At 50.8% G+C, this 22,500-nt stretch overlaps 1 protein-coding gene across 1 annotated transcript in view; it reads left to right on the top strand.

The window, feature by feature from the left end:
* LOC114488626 (neuronal acetylcholine receptor subunit alpha-7) overlaps positions 1-9,830 on the top strand; it is a 65,769-nt gene extending 55,939 nt beyond the window's left edge. Inside the window, exons 7-10 of the mRNA XM_028502383.2 lie at positions 702-896; positions 1,819-1,905; positions 4,152-4,261; positions 8,435-9,830. Of these exons, the coding sequence (XP_028358184.1) occupies positions 702-896; positions 1,819-1,905; positions 4,152-4,261; positions 8,435-8,959 (917 nt within the window). The 3' untranslated portion in view covers positions 8,960-9,830. The remainder of the gene's footprint in view (positions 1-701; positions 897-1,818; positions 1,906-4,151; positions 4,262-8,434) is intronic.
* Positions 9,831-22,500: the final 12,670 nt, after the last annotated feature.

The raw sequence follows: 22,500 nt of genomic DNA, 5'->3' as shown, positions 1-22,500 counted from the left end.
TGCTTGAGCGTGATATGGCTCTGTTACAGAGTCACGCGCTTGTGATTGTGTAATAAAAAGGGGCATTATTTGTGCCAGACCCCGTGTTATTTAAAGTTGTGGTGTCTCAGTCCTTTCGGCTGCTGTAACAGGAGACTATAACACAGACTGAGCAGCTTATAAACCACAGACATTCACATCTCACAGTTCTGGGGGCTGGAAGTCCAAGATCAAGGCACCCGCAGATCCAGTGTCTGGTGAAGGCAGCTTTCTGGCTGGAGGCGGCTGCAGTCTTCTTGCCGTGCCTCACGTGGCAGAAGGGGCCCGCCAGCAATTTGGGGTCTCCTTTCTAAAGTCCCTAATCCTGTGCCTGAGGGCTGCGCACTCCTGACCTAATCCCCTCCCAAAGGTCCCACCTCCTAATGCCATGACAAGGGGGGTTGGGGTTCAATATATGAATTAGGGAGCGGGGCAAAAACATTTGGTCTGTAGCACATGTACTTCCAATCCATCAAACAATTCTGCTAATTTGTTCACCCGCCGCTAAGACACTCCCAAACAATTCTCGGATAAAACAGGAAGTGTTTATTCAAACACTGATTTGCCCAAATTTTTAGCACGTAAACTACTCCGTGTCTGTGTTTGCGTGTGCTACGCATTAAACTGAACAAACAGGGTAATTTCACATAAGCGATGGTTCGCTTTCTCCCCTCCCGGTGCAGGCATCCCGGGCAAGCGGAGCGAGAAGTTCTACGAGTGCTGTAAAGAGCCGTACCCGGACGTCACCTTCACCGTGACCATCCGCCGCCGGACCCTCTACTACGGCCTCAACCTGCTCATCCCCTGTGTGCTCATCTCTGCCCTGGCCCTCCTGGTCTTCCTGCTCCCGGCAGACTCCGGGGAGAAGATCTCCCTTGGTAAGTGCCCATCTTCGGTGGGGGTCTGAGACTGGACGGGAGGATGCCGCACGGAGTTCAGCACTCCGGACAGCGCCGGGTGGGCGAGGCCCTGGGTGCACTCAGGGGTTGCCGGGAGTAGGAGGTCACCCTGAACCACAGGCTGCTGGTGTCAGTTCTGTGTGGTTGTCACGCCCTGCTGAGGTACCACAGCACCCTATGACCCTACACGGACCGTGGGAACCCCCAAGGAGGGGCACTTTCTCCCCTCCTGCTACCTCCTTCTGCCTTTTGAGGGCAACCAGCCAGCATGCGCCACAGCGTACAGGAAATAATTTCGTTTAATCCATTATCAGCTTGCATTTGCAAATTGCCCTACACAGCGTAATTCCTTAGGGTCATCCAGTAGCAAGATCATTTAACATTTACAACGGCCAAATGAGTTTCTCAAATTCTCAGAGTCACCAGAGAGCGTATTTGGTCCATGTAGAAACCACTCTCACATCCGTGTCTTCTGAATGCGAGGCTGGGGCTCTGTTTGGTGACTCATCCAAGGTCGCACAGCTCATGAGGAGCACAGTCAGGACTTTGAACGGGCGCTCTTCTTCTTCCTGCCAAACGACGCCACCTCTCAACACTAAAGTAATAAAGAAAACGAGAGATACTAACGCTAACTGCAGTGACTCGTTTTGCATCCTTCTTCTAAAGCTCTGGCTCTGAAATTTCACTCTGCCAAGTGCTTCTCAATGCCGTGACTGTCCCCGGAGAACGGCCCATCCCATAAGTCCAGGGAACCAGGCAGTTGCTTGAGCGAGTGTCTTGGACACACCTGCCCATCCCCCCAGACACTTTCGAGGTCTCTAACTCGCCCGTTAGGATCCCGTTAGAGGTGTGTGAGGTCTTACAGTCAGTCTGTCTCCGGCGCCCCTTGTTTTTCTTTCAGGGATAACAGTTTTGCTCTCGCTCACCGTCTTCATGCTGTTGGTGGCTGAGATCATGCCTGCGACATCCGACTCGGTGCCCTTGATAGGTAAGCCAGCGTGGGGCTCCTCTGGAGACAGGGGCTTACAAGGGGGCCGGGATCTCCTAGCACTGTCTCAGGGCAAAGCGCCTCCTCCAAGGTCATGAAGAGCTATAGCGCCCCCTGGTGTCTGCTGTGAGGAGGTGGCCGGTAACTATTCAGAGTGGTCCGTGGGCTCTTCTCACCTGGGCCCAGGTGAGCAGTGGGGAGTCCAGCTTTGCAGTTTGGCTCTAAGATGCAAAAATGCCCTCTCCCACCCTACTTCTCCCCCTCGTGTTTGTGTTGGAGCCAGGGATTTTCCCATGAGACGTTCATTGTTGTAGCTCGAACCATCGCCTTCTCACAAACCCTTTGTTAAAATGGGATGGGCACACACTTTGACTCTCGGCCAGTGTTTCCTGGGGTAACGCGATGTCTCCGTGGAAAGTTTGAGCACACAAGGGCACACAAGCAGGACAAATGTGCTTCGGCCCGGACAGATCTAACTCATGGCTTTCTGCCGGGGAGGGATGGCAGGGGCAGGAGGCAGCATCGCTTTGTGCCGGGAGCCTCCCTGGACTGGACTACTCAAAGGGGCGCTCAGAGGCATGCTGGTTAGGGTCTGGCACCCTCACCACAGCGGCCGGGGCTCTGTCCTGGCCAGGGAACCGGCCCTCCCGGCCAGATGTGAAGACAGGAAGCAAACACTCTGCCAGTGGGAATTAGGTGTCACACTAGAGACACTGTCCCCTTGGGCAGTGGGGGACAGAAGCAGGAATGCCATCTGCGATCACTCCTGTGGGCCCACACCGCCTGACACCATCCTTCGTGGTTACCTAGGGGTGGGTGGGAGTGGGGGAGCCTTCCATGGACACCCCAGGCTTCATGAATTTGATGGTCTGCCACCATTCCTGCCACTTTCCAACATAGTGCTTTCAACAGGGAGGAGCAGCGGAAACTGTCCTCAGTGGGCGGTGGGCAGGCCTGCCCTGACTGACCAGCCAATGGGAGAGCCTGTGTCTGGAAGGACGGAATGCTGTTGGCCTTGACCTAGGTTTTGACATTTCAGCTGTGAGATCCTCTCACCCTGCGTCCCTCCCTAGGTCATTGCATTAGCCTGCTGGAGACGTCCCAGTACAATCCCACAGAAGGGGGCTTCCAGCCCAGAAATGTATCTGCTCACAGTTCTGGAGGCTGGAAGTCCAAGGGCAAGGTGTTGGTAGGTGGATTCTTCTGAGGCCTCTCTCACTGGCCTGCAGATGACCACCCTCTTCCTGGGTTCAAATCTTCAAATCTCCCCTTCCCAGAAGGACACCCATCAGATGGGATCAGGTCCCACTAATGACCTCATTTTAACTTAGTCACCCCTTCAAAGGCCCCAGCCCTTTCTGGTCCCTGGTGCTAACTTTAAGTCTCAGAGGCCCCCCTCCAGAGGATCCTCACAAATACCTCTGGTCTCCCGGGAGGACAGTGAGCTCCTTCCCACCTAGAGGGCAGGAGGCATCCCTACCCCCTGGGTGTGGGCTGCACACTTGGCTGTGCCCCAGGATGCTTCCTGCTTATAGCTCCGCCCCCTTGAGCGGCCAGCCTCACTGCAGGGTTAGTCATCAGAGCTGCCAACCAAGGAATGCCACCAGCTGTATGCCAGGCTCCTCCTGGACCCCTAGCCCAAAGAATTCCTGCACGGAACCTGCAGAGAAGGCATTTCCACCCTGGCCATGCTGGCCAGTGAATGACCCAAGGCCCCAGGAGGCTGGGTGGCGGTGCAGACTCACAGATGGCGGCCAGTGGGCCAGAGGGAGCTCTTTCCGTTGCTGTGCGCTGCTTCTCACCAGGGGCAAGGTGGAGATGCGCAGCTTGCCCATCAGAGCTGAGGTGCATGTGCCGGGCCTGAAAAGTCACTGCCACCGCCCTCTTCCTCTGGCAGCGCCGCCAGCACCTCTGGCTACCCCAGTGCCTCTGGGTAGATGGGGCAGGACCCATCTTCTACACCAGGCCCCCAAGTCTCCAGGCCTGATAGGACAGCCAGGTGACACCTGGTCTGCCCTGGTTACACCCACAGCATGTCCGTGCCCTGCAGCCACCAGGAGGTGCCCACACCCTCCCCATCCAGGCGGTTTCTATTGCAACCTGAGTCCACATGCTTTCTCATGGGAACCACCCTCTCATCCCCCTGTGAGGGGCTGTGGAGCCTCACTGGAGGTCTGCGTCCACCTCCGCCCTGAGACTTTTGCGCCACCGGGCCGCGTCTCACCCCGCTCCCACTCTCTCTGCAGCCCAGTACTTCGCCAGCACCATGATCATCGTGGGCCTGTCTGTGGTCGTCACCGTCATCGTGCTGCAGTACCACCACCACGACCCCGACGGCGGCAAGATGCCCAAGTGGGTGCGTCCCTTCCCCGCCCCCCAGCCCCGCCGCAGGGAGTCAGGGCCCTTCCCTAACCGAAGCGCCAGGATTACCGGTCTAGTTTGAAAGTCCCAACCGCTGGCGTCCCCTAACTAACCAAGAGCAGTGCTTCTCCTGCGACCTCACCTGCCTGCACGGCTCTGCCTTCGGGATGGTGGCATGGCTCTTAGGACCTGGCCCGCGGAGCAAGGCCCGCACACTGGCTGCCCTGTGTGTCCTCCTGGCACAGCGACTTTAAAGCTCCCTTTTGCGCATGCGCCATGGAGAACCGCACAGGGGTTGGACACAACCGCGCGGTGAGCACACAGCGGCGCCGTTGGGTCCTCCAAACAGTAAGAAGAGAGTCACTGTGTACAGAAATAGACATTCAGTACACGGGGATGCACTCCAACCCAAGTCCTACCGAATAAAGGTCTGTAGTCCCCAGTGGGACAGGGGATGGGAGAAAAGGAAGTAAGTGAAAAAGAAAGGACTGAATGTCATAGCCTGTCCGTTAGCCCGGGTGATGCCTTCCACGCCAGCATCTGTGAGGGCTGCCCCCACCTGCTCCTAACCTGGGCCCTGCACACCCTCCACCCTTCCTGTCCAGAGAGGGTGGTCTGGGGACAGCGGGGAGCTAAATAAGCCATCACATGTCCAAAGAGCCCATGTTTAGAGACCCTAGCGCCCAAGGTCAGGCAGCTAAATGCGTTGCAAGATAAAAGGTACGTTTTGTTGAACCTCCAGGAGCAGGGCAGTCTGGGCCTTCTAACAACTTCCATTGTGCAATATTGACAGTTACACCAAGTTCACACAGGAATAGCCACTATTTTTTTTTATCTTGTAAGTTGGTAGCATGTATACTTTTAAAGCTAGCAAAGCTTAAAACTGCAGGAAGGCTATCTGGCATTATATTCAGTAGCCAAGACACGGAAGCAGCCTAAATGGCCATCAGTAGACAAATAAATAAAGATGAGGTGCATACACACAATGGAATGTCACTAGACCATAAAAAGGAGGAAATATTACCATTTGTGACAACATGGATGGACCTAGAGGGTGTGTTGCTAAGTGACATACATCAGGTGCAGAAGAACAAATACCACATACATATTTTGCTCATATACGGAATCTAAAGAAAATGGCTTCACGAAGTTCCTATGTCCCCTTAGATCCCTTCCCGTGGCAAGTTCTCACACTTAATAACAATTCTCATACCTCATTGCACCAGCAGGAGAGTGAGCTTCTGTTAAATGTCACCGCTTCACCTGCAGGGCACATGGCCCTGTCCGTAGGCTTGTTTTGAAAAGGTCCCCTCTTTTCTAACCCGGACATACTTTCTGTCCACCGACGCATCTGTTTGAAACAGGAAACACATTTCCATGTCATAAAAGTGAGATGACACGTAAAGGAAATTCTGCTCTGGCCCCGGCCCCTCCCTCCACCACCAGTGCTGAAAACCATTTGAATTAAGTCCCTTTTTTTTCCTTCCAGTGTTTGTTTATGCAAATATCAACACACATTCTTATGTCTTATATTTGGACTGACGTAAAAATCAGGGAATTGGCCCTGGCTGGTGCAGCTCAGTGGATTGAGTATGGGCTGCGAACCAAAGCATCGCAGGTTTGATTCCCAGTCAGCACATGCCTGGGTTGCAGGCCATGGCCCCCAGCAACCACACATTGATGTTTCTCTCTCTCTCTTTCTCCCTCCCTTCCCTCTCTAAAAACAAATAAATAAAACCTAAAAGAAAAACAATCAGGGAATTAAGACAGAAAGGCACCAAACCATTTTTAATGACCGAGCAGCGCTGGAGTGTTCCAGAAAAATCTTAATGAAGAGCAATAATTATCTGCCTCTTAACACAGGAGTGTGCTAGAGCCAATGGCTGCAAATGAGATGGGAAGCCTGGATCTCACACTCTCACTGCACATAGCATACTGCGTTTTTCTTTCTTCCTTTCCAAGTGTATTTGAAACATAAACAGCCTCCGAGGGACTTTTATTATGATCTGCGGCTCTGAAAGAGATACTGCCGAGCGCGGTGGCATTATGTGACATTTGCACAGCCAGAGACAAAACTGTGACCTAACAGAAGGGGTCACGAGCACAGTTTGATAAGTGCCAAGAGGATAATGTCATCTTTCGAGATAGTTGAGCCTTGAAAGCCAATGATTCAAGCTAAAATTGACTTGGCGTTGTGGATCGTATTAGCTTGAGATGAGCCTCCCCCCACGTGGTGGGAGAAGCTGCTGGCGAGACTGCCCAGCGCTCCGAGTGCCCGGCTGCCTCTGGTCTGGATGCATATGTATCCAACACCCTCCCTTGAGCTCTGCCCCAGGCTCCTTGATGCCTTCTGGGTGGGTGGGGGCTACACTCTCGGGAGTCCGAAATTGAACCCTGTGGGGCCTTTGACAGGCCAGGAGTCCACATCAGTCAGGTGACGTAATCCCTATGATACCCTGAGCCAGTGTGTTGGCCTCTTCAGACCTCGGCTTCTTTATCTGTAACACGGGGGCATATACGGACTTCGAAGGGCCTTAAAAGACCCCAGTGACACGGCGTGTCTCCTGAAGCTGGTGGGGAGGGCTGACTCGGAAACCTTGGAAACCACCGACCGTGGAAAAGCCTCGAGGGCCGGCAGACCACAGGTCACGGGCTGTGGGTGGCATGCAGAGAGCCGCCTGCGGGGACCACAGGCTGTGCTCACAGCCACAAGGAAACTGCTCCCGTGTTTCCTTGTCCTTCTCACGGCCTGCTCCTGTGCCAGTGCGCTGCCATGGTCAGTGATCACCAGGAAGTGCAACAGACATGAAATTCACATCTGACAGACAGACAACCATCCCTGTTATATGGCCGATGGAGCCTGCCTACAATCAAACCAAAGTGAAAACAGTTTCCCAGGCAGGGCCCGAGTTTCAGGTTCTGGTGGGAACAGGCCCCTGTGAGAACCCACTGCTTTATTACCTGGATCAAGGCCTCGGGTGGCTCCCTTCCCCTGAGGGCGCGTGGATGGCTCTCTTTCCATCGGAGGGCAGAACAAGAACGTGCCCCTCCCCCCCATGTCTTCTGTGCGTGTGGACCACGCGTGATCATACACATCAGGTCAGAGGCCCGCAAACTATGACCCGGGGGCCACATCCAGCCCGCTGAGTACTTCTACAAATGGCATTTTATTAGATATTTTATTAGATATTTTATTAGGAAACAGGCATGCCTCTTCCTTTCCAGGCTGGCTGCAGCTGATTTTGCCTCATATCAGCAGAGCGGAGTAAAAAACAGGCTACAATATGTGCCCTCTGACCCTGTCCAGAAAGACCGACGACACCCCCATCTCAGATGTTCACGCCTGTGATCTTGCTCACTTGTCCTTGCAGCCTAATGACTGAGCTTGGAGGTCCCTAAGCTCCCTTGATTAGTACAGCTTTAGTGTCCGGGAGTTCGTTTTGTTTTGTTTTTACCCACAGAGCCACCAGGGCAAACGAAATCCCCAATGGTTCTGTGTACTGAACAGGACAAAACAAGCTGATGAGTCTGGACAGCTGAGCGCCTGCTGGCTCCAAGCACCTCTTCGATCCTGGGAGCCCTCCCCTCATTTCCTGTTTCACACTGTTGACTTCCGCTGCCTTTGCTTTTAAATTTTATTCCCCCCTTTGCAGTGATCGGACACTCCAGCTTGAATGGCTTTAGGCTAGGGGTTCACCAGCATCGGACAGAGGTCACTGGGTTGCCCTTGTAAACTAAAAGTCTCTGGGGTGCCCTGGCCGGGTGGCTCAGTTGGTTGAAATGTCATTCCCATGCACCAGGGTTACGGGTTCAATCCCTGGTCGGGGCAGGTACAGGGATTAACCAATGGATGCACAGATAAGTGGAACAACACTTTGGTGTAGTAAAGTAAAATAAAACCTCTGGGAGTTAGGTAAGGAGGGATCAGAGAGGCAAAGCCACTTGCCCTGTTCACACAGCTCAGGGCTGTCATTCCATTCAAGGCAGGCTTCTCTTCCCACACGGGGCTGTCTTCCCTGCGATGGCAGTGCGCCATTCAGAGAAGAATCCTGCTCCTTCCCGGGGGGCGGGGTGGGGGCAGTGTGAGAGGGGCCCCAGGGTACTGCAGGGTTCCACGGGCTGGTGCCCGCATCCGGGCCGCTCCTCACGCTCCATTGTGTCTCCGCAGACCAGGATCATCCTCCTGAACTGGTGCGCCTGGTTCCTGCGCATGAAGCGGCCGGGCGAGGACAAGGTGCGCCCAGCGTGCCAGCACAAGCCGCGCCGCTGCAGCCTGGCCAGCGTGGAGATGAGCGCGGTGGCAGGGCCGCCGGCCTCCAACGGCAACCTGCTCTACATCGGCTTCCGCGGCCTGGACGGAATGCACTGCGCCCCCACGCCGGACTCCGGGGTCGTGTGCGGCCGCCTGGCCTGCTCCCCGGCGCACGCGCATGACGAGCACCTCCTGCACGGCGGGCCGCCCTCCGAGGGGGACCCGGAGCTCTCCAAGATCCTGGAGGAGGTGCGCTACATCGCCAACCGCTTCCGCGGCCAGGATGAGAGCGAGGCAGTGTGCAGCGAGTGGAAGTTCGCCGCCTGCGTGGTGGACCGCCTGTGCCTCATGGCCTTCTCCGTCTTCACCATCATCTGCACCATCGGCATCCTCATGTCGGCGCCCAACTTCGTGGAGGCTGTGTCCAAAGACTTTGCTTGACCAGCCTGGCTCCCAGGGGGCAGGACACACATGCACAGGCTGGCGGTGACCTGGCCTCGGGGGGTGGGTAATCACTGGATCACCCTCAGATGCGTCGGTTCCAGTCTCCTTGTCACTTTCAGGAGAAGGATGTGGGCGAGTTTCTGTGTCATCTTTTCAGAGGAGCTGCTGGCTGTCCTTGGAACAGCCTCCTGGTCAGCGGGGCCCCTAGAAGGTCCTTCTGCCCGTCCCTGCTTCCTGGGGAGCCCAGCTGGGAGGCGGGGTGGCCAAAACGGCCAGCCAGGGGGGCCTTCACGGCTGGTTTTGCATGCCTGCATGTCACTTGCGTGACAGTTCCACGTCTGCTTTAGCCTGTGCGCACACCTAGATTGGTTCTACTTCCAGTGACGATGAACCCCACTCACCAAATCCATTCCAATAGCTGGTTGGTGAAAGGACACAGGCCTCAACCAAACTGAAGCTAAACACTGATGGCTGATTTTTCTACAGCTCAGATTTCATGTACCAAGACAGTTGGTAGAAGTAGTTTTATGCTGTTTCAATGTTTTAAAAAGAGAGAAAGACATAGCTGACCTTGTAAAGGATCTTCTTACCGGCTCAGTTTCTGCCACCCAGCCTCATCTAGGGAGGACGGGACTGGTCAAGCCAGGGGGGTTTCTCTAGAGTCCAGGCAAGCCCCCCTGCTCCGGCGTGCTGCCCCCAACATAGGGGGCAAGTGATCTGCTCTGCCCTGCAGAACCCAGAGGGCGGGGGAGTTCTATCAGAATTACCAGCCCAGCCCTAGCAGGTGGGGCTCATTCGGTTGGAGTGTCATCCCGTAACCAGGGAGTTGAGGGTTCAATTCCCAGTTAAGGAACACACCTGGGTTGTGGGTTCGATCCCCAGTTCAGGCACATACAGGAGGCAATGGATGGATGTTTCTCTCTCACATCGATGCTTTTTGCTCTCTCCCTTCCTCTTTCTAGAGGTAATGAAAAAATGTCCTCTGGTGTGGATCAGAAAATAAAAAGAATTGCCATTTAGATCATGGAATATCTAAAGCTAAATTAAGCCGTGTGTGTGTGTTTTTTAAAGGAATGCACTAGATTTGGGCACATGTACTGGGGTAGATGAGGCTTAGAAATCTGTGGATCCCTACAAATGTGCAATATAACATGAAAGTATTCTGTACTTTTCCTGTGTTTCCAGGCCAGGGCCAGAGGCTGGGGCGTCTTCTTGCTCCCCATGTGGGGAAGGGGATGGTGTGGCCCAGGCTTCCCCGATGACAGGCAGTCATGGTCAGCAGGAGGGGCTGGTGGGCCAACCGTGGCTGCACAGCCAGTCACTCAGGTGCCTGGCTTTTGGGGACCCGCTTCCCCACAGCCTGTCCACCCAGCTCAGCCCAGAAAGCTGCGCGACGTGTGTTTTGAAAGCCAAGGCAACTTTAATGTTGAACTTACACAGTGACAGAATTCACCGCTTAGACTGTCTGGCTGACACCAGTTCCTTGGCCTCTCGCCATCTTTCTTATCTTTTAATAACATCGGAGGGAGACACAAGAAAACATCTCCCGTTCAACTGTGTCCTCCAGTCACTGCCCAGAGCTCAGATGTGCAGGAGGCTCTGTGCCCTGGGACCTCCAGCGTGCTTCTGGCCCCCTGACTTAGGATTCGATTTTTCAGAGCGAAAGAAATCGCAGACATTTCTCCAGCCGTTTACTTCACTCGTTTCTGGCTGACGCACATGGACTTGTTTGTAGTGGGGAAGATGGTGTGTGCTGTGTGTGCATATGAGTGTGAGTGTGTGTGAGTATGTGAGTGTGAGCGCCTGTGTGCAGGTGCAGAGAGGATACCTGGCGTACCATGAGATCAATAAGTAAGGCCATCCCCGCGTCACGCCGGGAGAGCCAGCACTTGGAGGTCACCCATTCTCGTGGGACAGACAACACCCGCTATTTTCTTTTCTCTCCTTTGTTATTGTCTGTGAAACTCCCTTTAGAAACAGGTCGGGTGTTTTGATATATGTTAAGAAAATGCTTCATTTCTTACTGCTGTCAGAAAATGGGTCCCCAGTCCATGTTTGCTTTTGGGGAAAAAAAAGCCTTTTTGGTTTTGTATTTTGTGCAGAAAAACAATAAAAAGCAAACAAAAGTAGTTCGTATTTTGACCGTCCAAGTAGCTGCTCTGCATTTTCCAACGTAACGAGGACACGTGGCTTAGAAAAGTGTGAATGACTGGAAAAAAGTTTTTATCTTCATTAATTCGCTGGTGCACTTTGGAACCTTTCTGTCTTATGTCTGCAAATATTTTTATTTGTTTATTTGGCTTTGGATGTTATTTATCGGTTTATTTATTGGCATAGAGAAAGTGTACAGTTTCATGTTATCGATTCATCATATTTTCCTTCGTAGATCCTGGGGTTTGTTTCTAGTTTTAAAAGGCCTTCCCCATTCTGATTATAAATAAACTCACTCCTATTTTCTTCTAAATCCTCATGGTTTCATTTGTTCACCTTTACGTCTTGCAAGTCCCTGGGGTTCACTTATTACAGGTAATGGAGGTAAAGATGCCTTTTCTTTGTTTTCTCCAAATGGTTGGTCACTTGCGCCAATAAAATACATAAACAGTGCCATTTGGTAATACAATTATAATCTTTCCCCCACGTGTTCAAAATGCCATTTTTGGGGTAACTAAATTCCTTTAAATCTGTGGCTCTATTTTTTTATTATCTCTCCATGAGTGCCTTTAAATTTCTAAGGCTTAATTCATATTAGCATCAAATATTTTCATATTAATATGAAAATTTATGAATTAATATGAATACTTTAAGTCGATACTCCTCTCTCAACTCTCATCCCCTCTCCCCCTCCCCCACAGACATGCATCTGTTTCTTAAATGGGTCTCACTGAATTTATACAATCAATCTTTCTACTCGAGAATACTGCAATCTAGGCCTGTATGCAAATCTCATTTTACATCATTGAGCAGGTTTTATGGTTTTGTTCTGACAAGTCCTACACATTTCTCGTTGTTTATTTCTGCATATTTCATCACTTGGCAAGCACTTTCAATGGAGTGATTGCTTCTGTTTTATTTTCTCATTGGATACATGGGAAAGTAGTAGATTTTGTATATTAATGTCATAACCACCATAACTGTGATTTCTTACTGTTTCCAAGATTTTTTTTCTTGCCTCCTCCTGTCCAATATTTCCCTCACTTGTTTCTCTTACCAACTTGAGCATGGTGTTCAATAATAGGGGTCATTTTTTAATAGGGGTTAAGAAAATACACACCTGTCTTCTCCCGACAGCAACGGGAAGGTTCAGTATCTTGCAGCGCACTTGTGTGAAGGCACATATTTTTGTTGTCATAATAAAAAAGTATCAACACATTCTCAAACGATCAAGGCTTTCAAGGGAAAACGTTTCTGATAGATTTTTGTCACAGCCTCCCCAGTATCCATGGAGACAGTCAGGTTTCCTGTTCTCAGTCACTCGGCCATATTATCTTAACAGATTCCTTAAGACCACCGTTCTGGTGCTGCGGTGATCCCTCTCTATGATTCTGGATGTCCATATTCATAACTGAGATTAGTCACTTAGCACTTGGCTTCGGTGTGACAAACACAAAAACAACCTCTCTACTCAGCAACTGCTTACTAGGTTTTAAATCATTTTCTACCCCAGTGTAACAGGACTCGGCTGGGGGCTGTCCCGGTGTCCCCTATGTCCCCCCTTTCTTTCTGGGTTTATCTCCCTGAGCAGGTCCGGTCCTTGAGCGCTTCTGGAATCAAGTTTAGTTACAGGTATTTTCTTAGAACACTAACTGCAATATTTTTCAGCATATTGGCCTCATTTTGCAACATGGGCATTTAGAAGTTTCACATTTGTCTGTATTCATGGTTATTTCTTTTTCCATTTCTAGTCATGTGCATGTCTCCTTTCTTCTGTTTTTGTGGGTTTGGCTCTCCGAGGCTTTTATTTTCTGTAGGTTTCCAGACAATGAACTCTTAGACTTAATTCATCAGTCCGGGGACCTGGTGGCAGCCCTGTCGCCTGTAGCTACCTGGTGAGCTTGGAGCAGGGGCCACACCCAGGAGTGGCTGCCTTCCCCACCAGCCCGTGGACTCCAGAGGCAGGACGGCAGTTTTCTTCAGCAGTGGGTCCTCACAACCTGCAAACTGCCACACCGCCCAAGTCCTGTATGAGCCCCGCCCACCCTGCCCAAGTCCTGAAGTGAGCCCCGCCCACCCCGCCCAAATCCTGTAGTGAGCCCCGCCCACCCCGCCCAAATCCTGTAGTGAGCCCCGCCCACACTGCCCAAGTGCTGAAGCGAGTCCGGCCCACATGCCTAAGTCCTGAAGCAAGTCCGTCTGACCCCTCACACGGAGATGCACCCCAGGCTCCCCATGTGTATATTGCATGTACTCTCCCTCGCTGGAACCAGTAAAAGGCCCAACGAATTCACCTGCAGGTGCGGTCCCGGGGTCTTCGGCTAGAGGACATTTCTGTTACAATATATTTGGGTAGCCCTGGCTGGGTGGCTCAGTTGGTTGGAGTGTCCTGTGTACCAAAAGGTTTGGGGTTTGATCTTCTGTTGGAGCCAACCGATTGATGTTTGTCTCTCTCCCTTCCTCTCTCTCTAAAGTCAATACACATACCCTCGAATGAGGATTATGTTTCAAACACACACACACACACACACACACATATATTTGGTTAGCACTCATGGGCTAATTTCCACGAGGCCTTTTAAAACATGTAAAATAGCCCTGGCTGGTGTAGCTCAGTGGGTTGAACATGGGCTTTGAACCAAAGGGTCACCAGTTCGATTCCCAGTCAGGGCACATGCCTGGGTTGTGGACCAAGTCCCCAGTGAGGCAACCACACATTGATGCTTCTCTCCCTCCATCTAAAAATAACTAAAGTGAAACCTTAAAAACGAAATAAAACATGTAAAGCAGTATATACATTCCACCTTCCCCTGGCCACCAACGGCCATGCTAGCACACCTTTGGCCAACCCTCTCAGCAAAGTTCTGAGCCAAGTACACCCTTGCTGTGTGTGCGCACATGTGTGTGGTGCTGGAACACCTCCAGGAGGAACATCAGGCAGTGTTTTCTTCATTCATTAATCTAATGAATCTACTAGGGACTAATGGGCCCCATCTAGCCCTTCCCCACCCTCCCCAGCCCCCCTGCTGTGCCCCTAAGCCTCTCACTGCAAGAGCTCACAATCACTGCGCATCTGCTTCCAAAGAACATTTTTCAGAGAACAAACAAGGAAACAAAAGGGCGTTCGATGGGTGTCTGCCAGGGTGCTCACTGCATTTCATGCAAACTGTTACCTTCGCACATGCTCCCACAAAGGAACACACGGAAGTAAGTGGCATGTCCAGGTGTTCTTGGAGAAAGGCCTAGAACAGGCTGCCGTCCTGCTCCTCCATCCTATGAGGGGTCTGCTCAGCCCTCGGGGCTTCTGGAAAGTTTTCCTGGAAGCCCAAGGCAGCTGCAGACGTGGCATGCTCAGCATGCACAGGGGAAGCCAGGGGACCATTAAAACCTAACAGGGGCTGGGGACAACATTCTGGACCAGATGCTGGACACCTGCCTGTCTCAGGCAGGCCTGCCCGGCAGGCACCTGCTGCCTTTGGATTTACTAACTGACCAAGTCACCCACCACCCTTTGCTGCATTTCCTAGCTGAGCGCCTTGAGTAGATGTACTCGAGCGGTGCATTTGTGGTAGTCCAGACAAGTCGCATGGATGACGACACGTGTCCTGTCACAAACAACACTGTGATCCCACAGCCATCTGTCTCTGCGGTTCCCTTGGACTTACCACAGGCTGATTTTCTTTTCTTTTTTAAAAAGATTTTATGTATTGATTTTTAGAGAGAGGGGAAGGGAGGGAGAAAGACAGGGAAAGAAACATTGATCTGAGAGAGAAACATCAATCAGCTGCCTTTTCCATGCACCCCACCAGGGACCTGGCCCTGCAACCCAGGCATGTGCCCTGACCGGGAATTGAACCAGTGACCTTTCAGTTTGTGGAATGATGCCCAACCCACTGAGCCACGCCGGTCTGGGCTGGGCTGATTTTTTGCAAGAGCTCAGGTTCCTGGCTCAGCCTGCCTTTGCTGAAGAGTTTCCTTGCGCAGAAAATGAGTGAGGGCTCCAAATTCTAATCCACAGAATTCTAAATTCTAATTCTAACAGTTCTAACTGTTCTAGCCCAGTTCTAACTCGTCCAGTTCTAACACCAAGTTCTTTCCAGAGCTCATCCTGTTCTGTCCAGTTCTAATGCTGAGTCAGACATCATCCGTGTCCAGTGCCTCCCTCAAAAACCTCCAGCTCTCCACCACCCAGTGTGAAAGGACCCAGCCCAGCGTTGTCCACACGGTGCTGTGAGCACGTCTCGAGTGATGTCTGTTGAAGACAATCACAGCATGTTCTGTCTACCCAGGGGTGTCTTTGATTAACAATGAGCAGGAGGCCTGCATTCCTTATAGAGCCCTCTGACCACCCAGCAGTTTACGGAGTGCAGATGAAGAAAGGGTGCTTTTCATCCCCTGACACAATGCTGCATAACAACTTCGACACTGAACTTTTGAAGAAGGGACCCCGGATTATTGTGTGATCACATTATGAAGAGTGTACTTTGGTCTCACGGTCAAGCTGTGCCCCCAACATTTACAACTGTGTGTGCATGTGTGACGGGGCTGACAGGCAAGGTTTGATCTCAAAGATAAGATTTCTCTTTCTCCTCATAAGCTCCCCCCAAAGCAAAGAGCTCTCCTATCGAAATGCTGTGATTTGTCTGTGTGGGGTTTCGGTGAGCCCAGTTCTGGACAAGCCACTGTGTCCCCCTAATGAAAACAGAAATGAAGTCAACCTTCTAATGGGAAAGTGAGAAGCAAAGAAAGTAGTCTCTGGGTTGTCCAGTTTTACAAAATGACCTAAGGCAAAAAAGAAATTGAAATAGAAAGTGAAGAGACTCCAGGTTTCTGTATAGATAACTTTGTCATTATTTTTTAAAAGATTTTATTCACTGCATTTTTTGGACCATAAGATGCACCTAGGTTTTAAAGGAGGAAAATAGGAAAAAAAATTTTGAAGCAAAAAATGTGGTAAAATATTTAAGAACATAAATAACATAATATTTCACCAATGTAAATGTTAATAGAACTCAACAGCAGCATTAACAACCATTATTCCTCCCAAATTTGTGGGGGGATGGTGCGTTTTATAATCCAAAAAATACAGTATTTGTTTTTTAGAGCAGAAGAGAGGGAGAGAGAAAGGGAGAGAAACACCAATGTGCGGTTGCCTCTCACGCACCCCCTACTGGGAACCTGACCCGCAACCCAGGCATGTGCCCTGACTGGGATTCGAACCAGTGACCCTTTGGTTCGCAGGCTGGTACTCAATTCACTGAGCCACACCAGACAGGGTGATACTTTATAATTATCTGTAATCTGAACATCAAGACTTGCCCCCAGCCTCTCTGATTGCTTCTTATTCTTACTTTCATTTATCTCTTCCTTTTCCACTTCTTCATAAGTGTGAGCAAAATTCACATGCAAGTATCTCCAGGGTGAAGTGTCCACACTGTGTTTGCCGCCTGAGACTGGCTGGAGAAGTCCTTAGCTTTGCCTTTCATTGAAACAAGTTATGGCCTCCGCTTAATCCAAGAAAAACTAGACATTGTGTGCTGCTGCCCAGGAAACGTGAGCAGCAGTAAGTTCTACCTTGACATTGGGAGAAAGGAAGGCGGATGGGCCAGTCCTGGGCACAGTTAGGAACTCGATTTTTGCCTGTGAACTCTCACACCTTTCTCTCGGTCGTGTGTTGCTCTTCCTCCCAAAGACTCTAAGACACCCCTGCCATCCTTTCTCATTCCCAAAACTTTCCCCCACAAGTCTTGCTCTCCTCACTGGGCACCGTGCCCCAGAATCAGTGCGTGAGCCTCCTCCCCTAACTTGGTCCTATTTCCTCGCACAAGGCCGACTGGTCAGGACTCCAGCCTGCGGACCTGCCCAGGGGTGCTGGCTTCTGCATGCAGCACCCATGTCTTGGCCTCCGAGACCGTGTGGGGACAAGCACACAGGCAGAGTCTGGATGTGGGGCTCCTGCAGGCCCCCCAGCTCTTGCTCCAGATGCACGGAAGCCACGTGAGATCCTTGCTCTTCATTCTGGGGTTCAGCCCAGAATGTGCTCTCTGGAGTGAGGCAGCTGAGACCCGGAGCAGCCGGGACTTGGCCTTGGTTTTAACGTCCTTAAAGCTCCCTCACTTCCGGTCTCTGGGTGTTTTTGAGACCCATCCACCGGGGTAGGCAGACAAAGCAGCAGTGTGTCTGGCTACAAAGAAAATCTCTGCAAGCCCCTGAAAGTAAAAAGGATACATGTATTTCCCGGAGAGGGAACACCCCCACCCCCACCGGGTTCCTGGGACGGGGCAGGGGCAGCTCCCTGCCCCCAGCAGCTGTGCTATCCTCGCGGCCGCACCGTCTGCCACTGAGCTAGCGTCTTCTACAAAAGTTCCCGCCGGATGTCAGTCTGCAAATCAGCTTCCCAGAAGTCTTGTCCCCTGGAGCACACGTGCTACGATAAGATGTGTAACGCACTGGAGGGAAGGGAGGGTGCCGTGGTTGGACTACATTTTTCCTGGTGTTTACACTTATGTGCACATACCCATCACCCCCTTTGACAGCACCCCGTGTGGAAGGTGCCATTGGCCCATTTCGGGGTGAGGGAGGGCGATGAGAAGACCAAGCGTTCTGCCCAAGAGCTCACGACTAACCAGGAAAGCAGGAAAGGCCCCGCTCTCACGTGGCCCCCGCTGGTATTTGAAATTCGCAGTTCCAGCTCTTTTCATGACACCACAAATGCCTCTGGAAGGCTGCTTATAAATCACCACCGACTGCTGCAATGGGACGCAGCGAGCCTCAGGCCCACATTCAGATTTACCGGGAACCAAAGCTGCCTGGAGCTCTGTCCCCGCCCCCCCCAGCCAAGGACAGCGCGGAGGACGGGTGCCTGAGGGGGGACACAGGGCCAGGCGCCTCTGCCTGTGAACCCACCGCCCCTGAAACTCACCCGATGTCTCGGGAATTTGAAAGTGAGAAGCCTGGGTTCTTTCCCCAAAGCATCCTCGGTCTTCGTGGGCAAGGGCCTGAGGGTGCAGCCAGGTCTGTGTTCTCTCCTCCTCACCCAGCAGCCCCTCCACATGCACCCCACTTCCTCCCTGTGGAAGGGGATGTCAGCAGGGCTGCCGAATTTTTAATCTTTTTAATAAATTTTTATTGATTGATTTGAGAGAGAGAGAGTGAAAGGAGGGAGGGAGACAGAGAGATAGAGAGAGACACCGATTTGTTATTCCACTTATTGATGCATTCATTGGTGGATGCTTGCATGTCCCCTGACTGGGGATCGAACCCACAACCTTGGCACACTGCGACGTCACTCTAAACCACTGAGCTACCCAGCCAGAGCTGATCTTGTTAGCAGATGTGTGAATAGCACATGACTTGCATGTACTTGGCTTGAGAAGCATTTCTGAAGAACTGGCGCTGGAAATTCTAGAATAAGGGTGCTGATACAGTTATGAAACCAAGTCTTCCAAACATAATACTCAGAGAGATTGTTGATAGAAGAAAAAGGCTTTGAGGCAGCCTTTCAGAGGCTCTTCAATTTGAGCCTATGGATTGGATGGTGGGGGTGGAGACAACCGGAATCTGATAGCCAGGCAGATGAGTGTATTTGATTTCTTCCACAGACTCGGAAGCAGAGTAGAAATAAACCAGCTTTTAGAGACACGATGTAACTGCATTTCTCTGAGGACCAGCCTGCTAGCTCATCATTGCGTGCAGTGAAAGGGGGAGAGCAGCCAGGAGAGCCTTACTCTGGCCAGGTGGCTCAGTTGGTTGGAGCATCATCCCATACCCCAAAGGGTTGCAGGTTCGATTCCCAGCCAGGCCACATACCTAGGTTTTGGGTTTGATCCTGGCCAGGTGCATGTGAGAGGCAACCGATCGATGTTTCTCTCTCACTTTGATGTTTCTCACTCTCTGTTCCTCTGTCTCTAAAATCAATAAACATATCCTTGGGTGAGGGCTAAAAAAATTTTCTTAAAGAGCCTTTAAGGACCTTGGTGTTCGAGCTGGCGGGCTCCACGGGAACAATGCTGAACGAGGCAGAACTCCCTCGGAAAAGTGTTGTGTCAGGGACTTTCAGGGAAGTGGCCCCCGGGGGCGCGGTGCTTGGTGGTTCCAGCTGGCGCCATCCATTCGGTGACTGCTGGGGAGTCTGTGGGCCGGACGCTTTACTGATGGGGCACCAGGTCGCCCGAGAAAGCTGCTGCCACTAGGAAGAGCTGCCCAGAAACACATTTTCCTCTCGTCAACAGCGCACCCGGGGACAGAACAGAGTCCCTTGTGTGTCTTGGGGGACAGGCAGAAAGTGCCAGGCCGTCTGGAAGCATCTCTTCTCCAAGGAAGCCAAATGGAAGTGAGGAAAAGCCACACCTACTTACTTTATTTTTCCTTGATGATCACATGGTTTTTGTTCTGTGCCTCAGGCCGGCAGGAGGCTGGAAAAGCTGCTGTGTCTAGATGCCCTAAGGTGGGCTAGACATCTGCACGGGTCCCTTCCATGGTCATTCATTGAGTGACTCCGGCAGGCCTGGCACTCAATATAGAATCAAGAAGCCCTGGCTGGTGTAGCTCAGTGGATTGAGTGCAGGCTGGGAACCAAAGTGTCGCAGGTTCGATTCCCAGTCAGGGCACATGCCTGGGTTGCAGGCCATGACCCCCAGCAACCGCACATTGATGTTTCTCTCTTTCTCTCTCTATCTCCCTCCCTTCCCTCTCTAAAAATAAATAAATACAATCTTTTTTTAAAAAAGAAAAGGCACATAGTCGCAAAATTAAAAAAAAAGAATCAAGAACAAGCACAATGCTGCCCTGGCTGGGTGGCTCAGTTGCTTGGAGCGTCGTCCTATACACCAAAAGGTCACAGGTTCGATCCCTGGTCAGGGCACATAAGTGGGTTGGGTTGCAGGTTTGATCAATCCCAGATCAAGGCACGTACAGGAGGCAACCGATCAATATTTCTCTCTCACATCGTTATTTCTCTCTCCTTCTCTCTCTCTCTTTAAAATCGATAAACATACCCTTGAGTGAGGATTATAAAAAGAAGAACAAACACAATCCCTACACAGAAGGAGTCAATCTATAGCATGAGATTTAAATAAGGTATAATTTAGCCATTTTCAAACCAACAGCGAGACTCAGTCAAAATTGTTCCCTCCCACACTGCGTTACGTACTAGTTTAGGAAAGAGACAAATACAGGAAAAAAACAACAACACTGTCAGATGTTCTCCTTAAAGCTAGTGATACTGTAATAACCACTCACGGTGCCAGGTGGGTACGAGACTTATCGGGGTGATCTCTCTGTAAGGTACAGAAATGTTCACCCACTATGCTGTTGCTTGGAAACCAATATTGTACGGCAACCGTACTTGAAAAATACAAAACTGTTTTTTAAGTAAAGGAAATGAAAATAAGGAGATTCCCAGAGATTTGCATTAGAAATTCCATTGAATATGTCTATCAGTTTGTATTGATTAATACTGCAACGTTCTAAAATGTCACGTAAGGAATCAAGAAGTAAAGTTGTTATGAGCGGTGGGACTGGTGTTACTGCCTCATTAGTTGAACATTTATATAATACATACATATATATATATGTACATACATGTATGTATACACACACACACACACACAATATGCCAGAGTTAGCACGGTGCCCGACACACCGTGCGGGCTCAGTGTGTGTCTGCCATTGCTATCCTGTGTCTATTTGATCATTAACTCTCTTTGGGCCTCAGGTCAAGGTCCCTCACTACCCTGGGCACTTGGTTTTGTTTCACACCCGCTGGCCCCATTGCCCACCCCATGCCACCTGCTAAGACTCCCCATGTCAATGGCCGGCCCACTTTCTTCCTTTGCCTCTGCCCTGTTTTGCATGGGCAGGTAGGCTGGGAGGTTCAGAGCCTGCAGTCTCAGATGCCACAGGATAATGTGCCACCGTAGCTCCAAGTTAAGGTTGTCACAGCTTTGCCTTTAAAATTCTGGCCTTTTTTTTTTTTTTTGTCCATGCTGGTGTGGTTCAGTGGATTGAGCACCAGCCAGCAAACTGAAAGGTCACTGGTTTGATTCCTGCTCAGGGTACGTGCCTGGGCTGTGGACCAGGTCCCCAGTTAGGGGTGCACAAGAGGCAACCACACATGGATGTTTCTCTTCCTGTCTTGCTCCCTCCCTTCCCCTCTGTCTACAAATAAATAAATGAATAAATAAAATCTTTTTTTTTTTTAAAGAAGTCAACAGTGGAGGAATAGCAGAGACAAAGAATGGTCAAATTTGTCATTTTGCGGGGACAAAGTTAAGCACTGCATTTCCTTTTATTTATTTATTTATTTTTAGAGAGAGGGGAAGGGAAGGAGAAAGACAGGGAGAGAAACATCAATATGTGGTTGCCTCTCACGTGGCCCTCACTAGGTACCTGGCCTGTGACCTGGGCATGTGCCCTGACTGGGAATCGAACTGGCGACCCTTTGGTTCGCAGCCTGCACTCAGTCCACTGAGCTACACCAGCCAGGTAAGCACTGCATTTCTGATCCGATCTTTCCTTACTTTATCTGTTGAAACACAGCAATGGCAACAGAGAATATTTTATCATGATGAGAAGGAGGATTATAATGACTACTCAAACTTGCAGAGAGCTGGCTTCCTTCAACACCTGGCTGTGTTGTTCAATTGCAACATTAAGATGGGGGAAGAGCCCAGGACATTGTGGCTCAGTGGGTTGGAACATCATCCCATAGACTGAAGGGCTGAGTGTTTGATTCCCAGTCAGGGCACTTACCGAGGTTGAGGGTTTAATCGCTTGTTGGGCGTATATGGGAGGTGACCGATCAATGTTTCTCTCCCACATCAATATTTCTCTCTCCCTCTCTCTCTAAAAGCAATAAAAGAATGTCCTCAGATGAGGATAAAAACAAAATTTTTTTAAAGCAGTGGCAGTGGGTAGATTCTCTGTCCATCAATACCAACAGCTCTCGGGTGATGGGTCCCAGGGATGATCTGTCGTACATTTCTTCCCTGTGATGGTCACAAACTCCCTGCCTCATTCATACCAATAAAGCTCCTTCCGCCCCCACAGCTACAGATACTATTTATTATCTTTTGGTTCGGCTATAAAAGCTAACGAGTTTCCTATTGCTTGACAAGGCTCAGAGGTAAAATACTGCAGACAGGTCTGGCATAAGATGAAGGCCACTCTGCTTTGCTCTTTGGAGGGTGCAGTGGGGAGGGGGGCTCAGGACCTCAATTCTCTTACCACCCTTTAATGCTTTCCGTTGTAGAATATGGCCTGCTTTGCAGTGTTTCCCCTGCCTTTTTGGACATAAGCGTAGAAAAAGGCATTAAATAGAAGTCCGCAGCACTGAAGGAAATTGCATCAAGTCAGCTAAAGAGAACTAAAGTATGTTTTTATGGGCT

The sequence above is a fragment of the Phyllostomus discolor genome, chromosome 12 (genome assembly GCF_004126475.2).
Source record: "Phyllostomus discolor isolate MPI-MPIP mPhyDis1 chromosome 12, mPhyDis1.pri.v3, whole genome shotgun sequence".
Classification (NCBI taxonomy): Eukaryota; Metazoa; Chordata; class Mammalia; order Chiroptera; family Phyllostomidae; genus Phyllostomus; species Phyllostomus discolor.
This window is presented reverse-complemented; position numbering and strand designations above follow the sequence as displayed.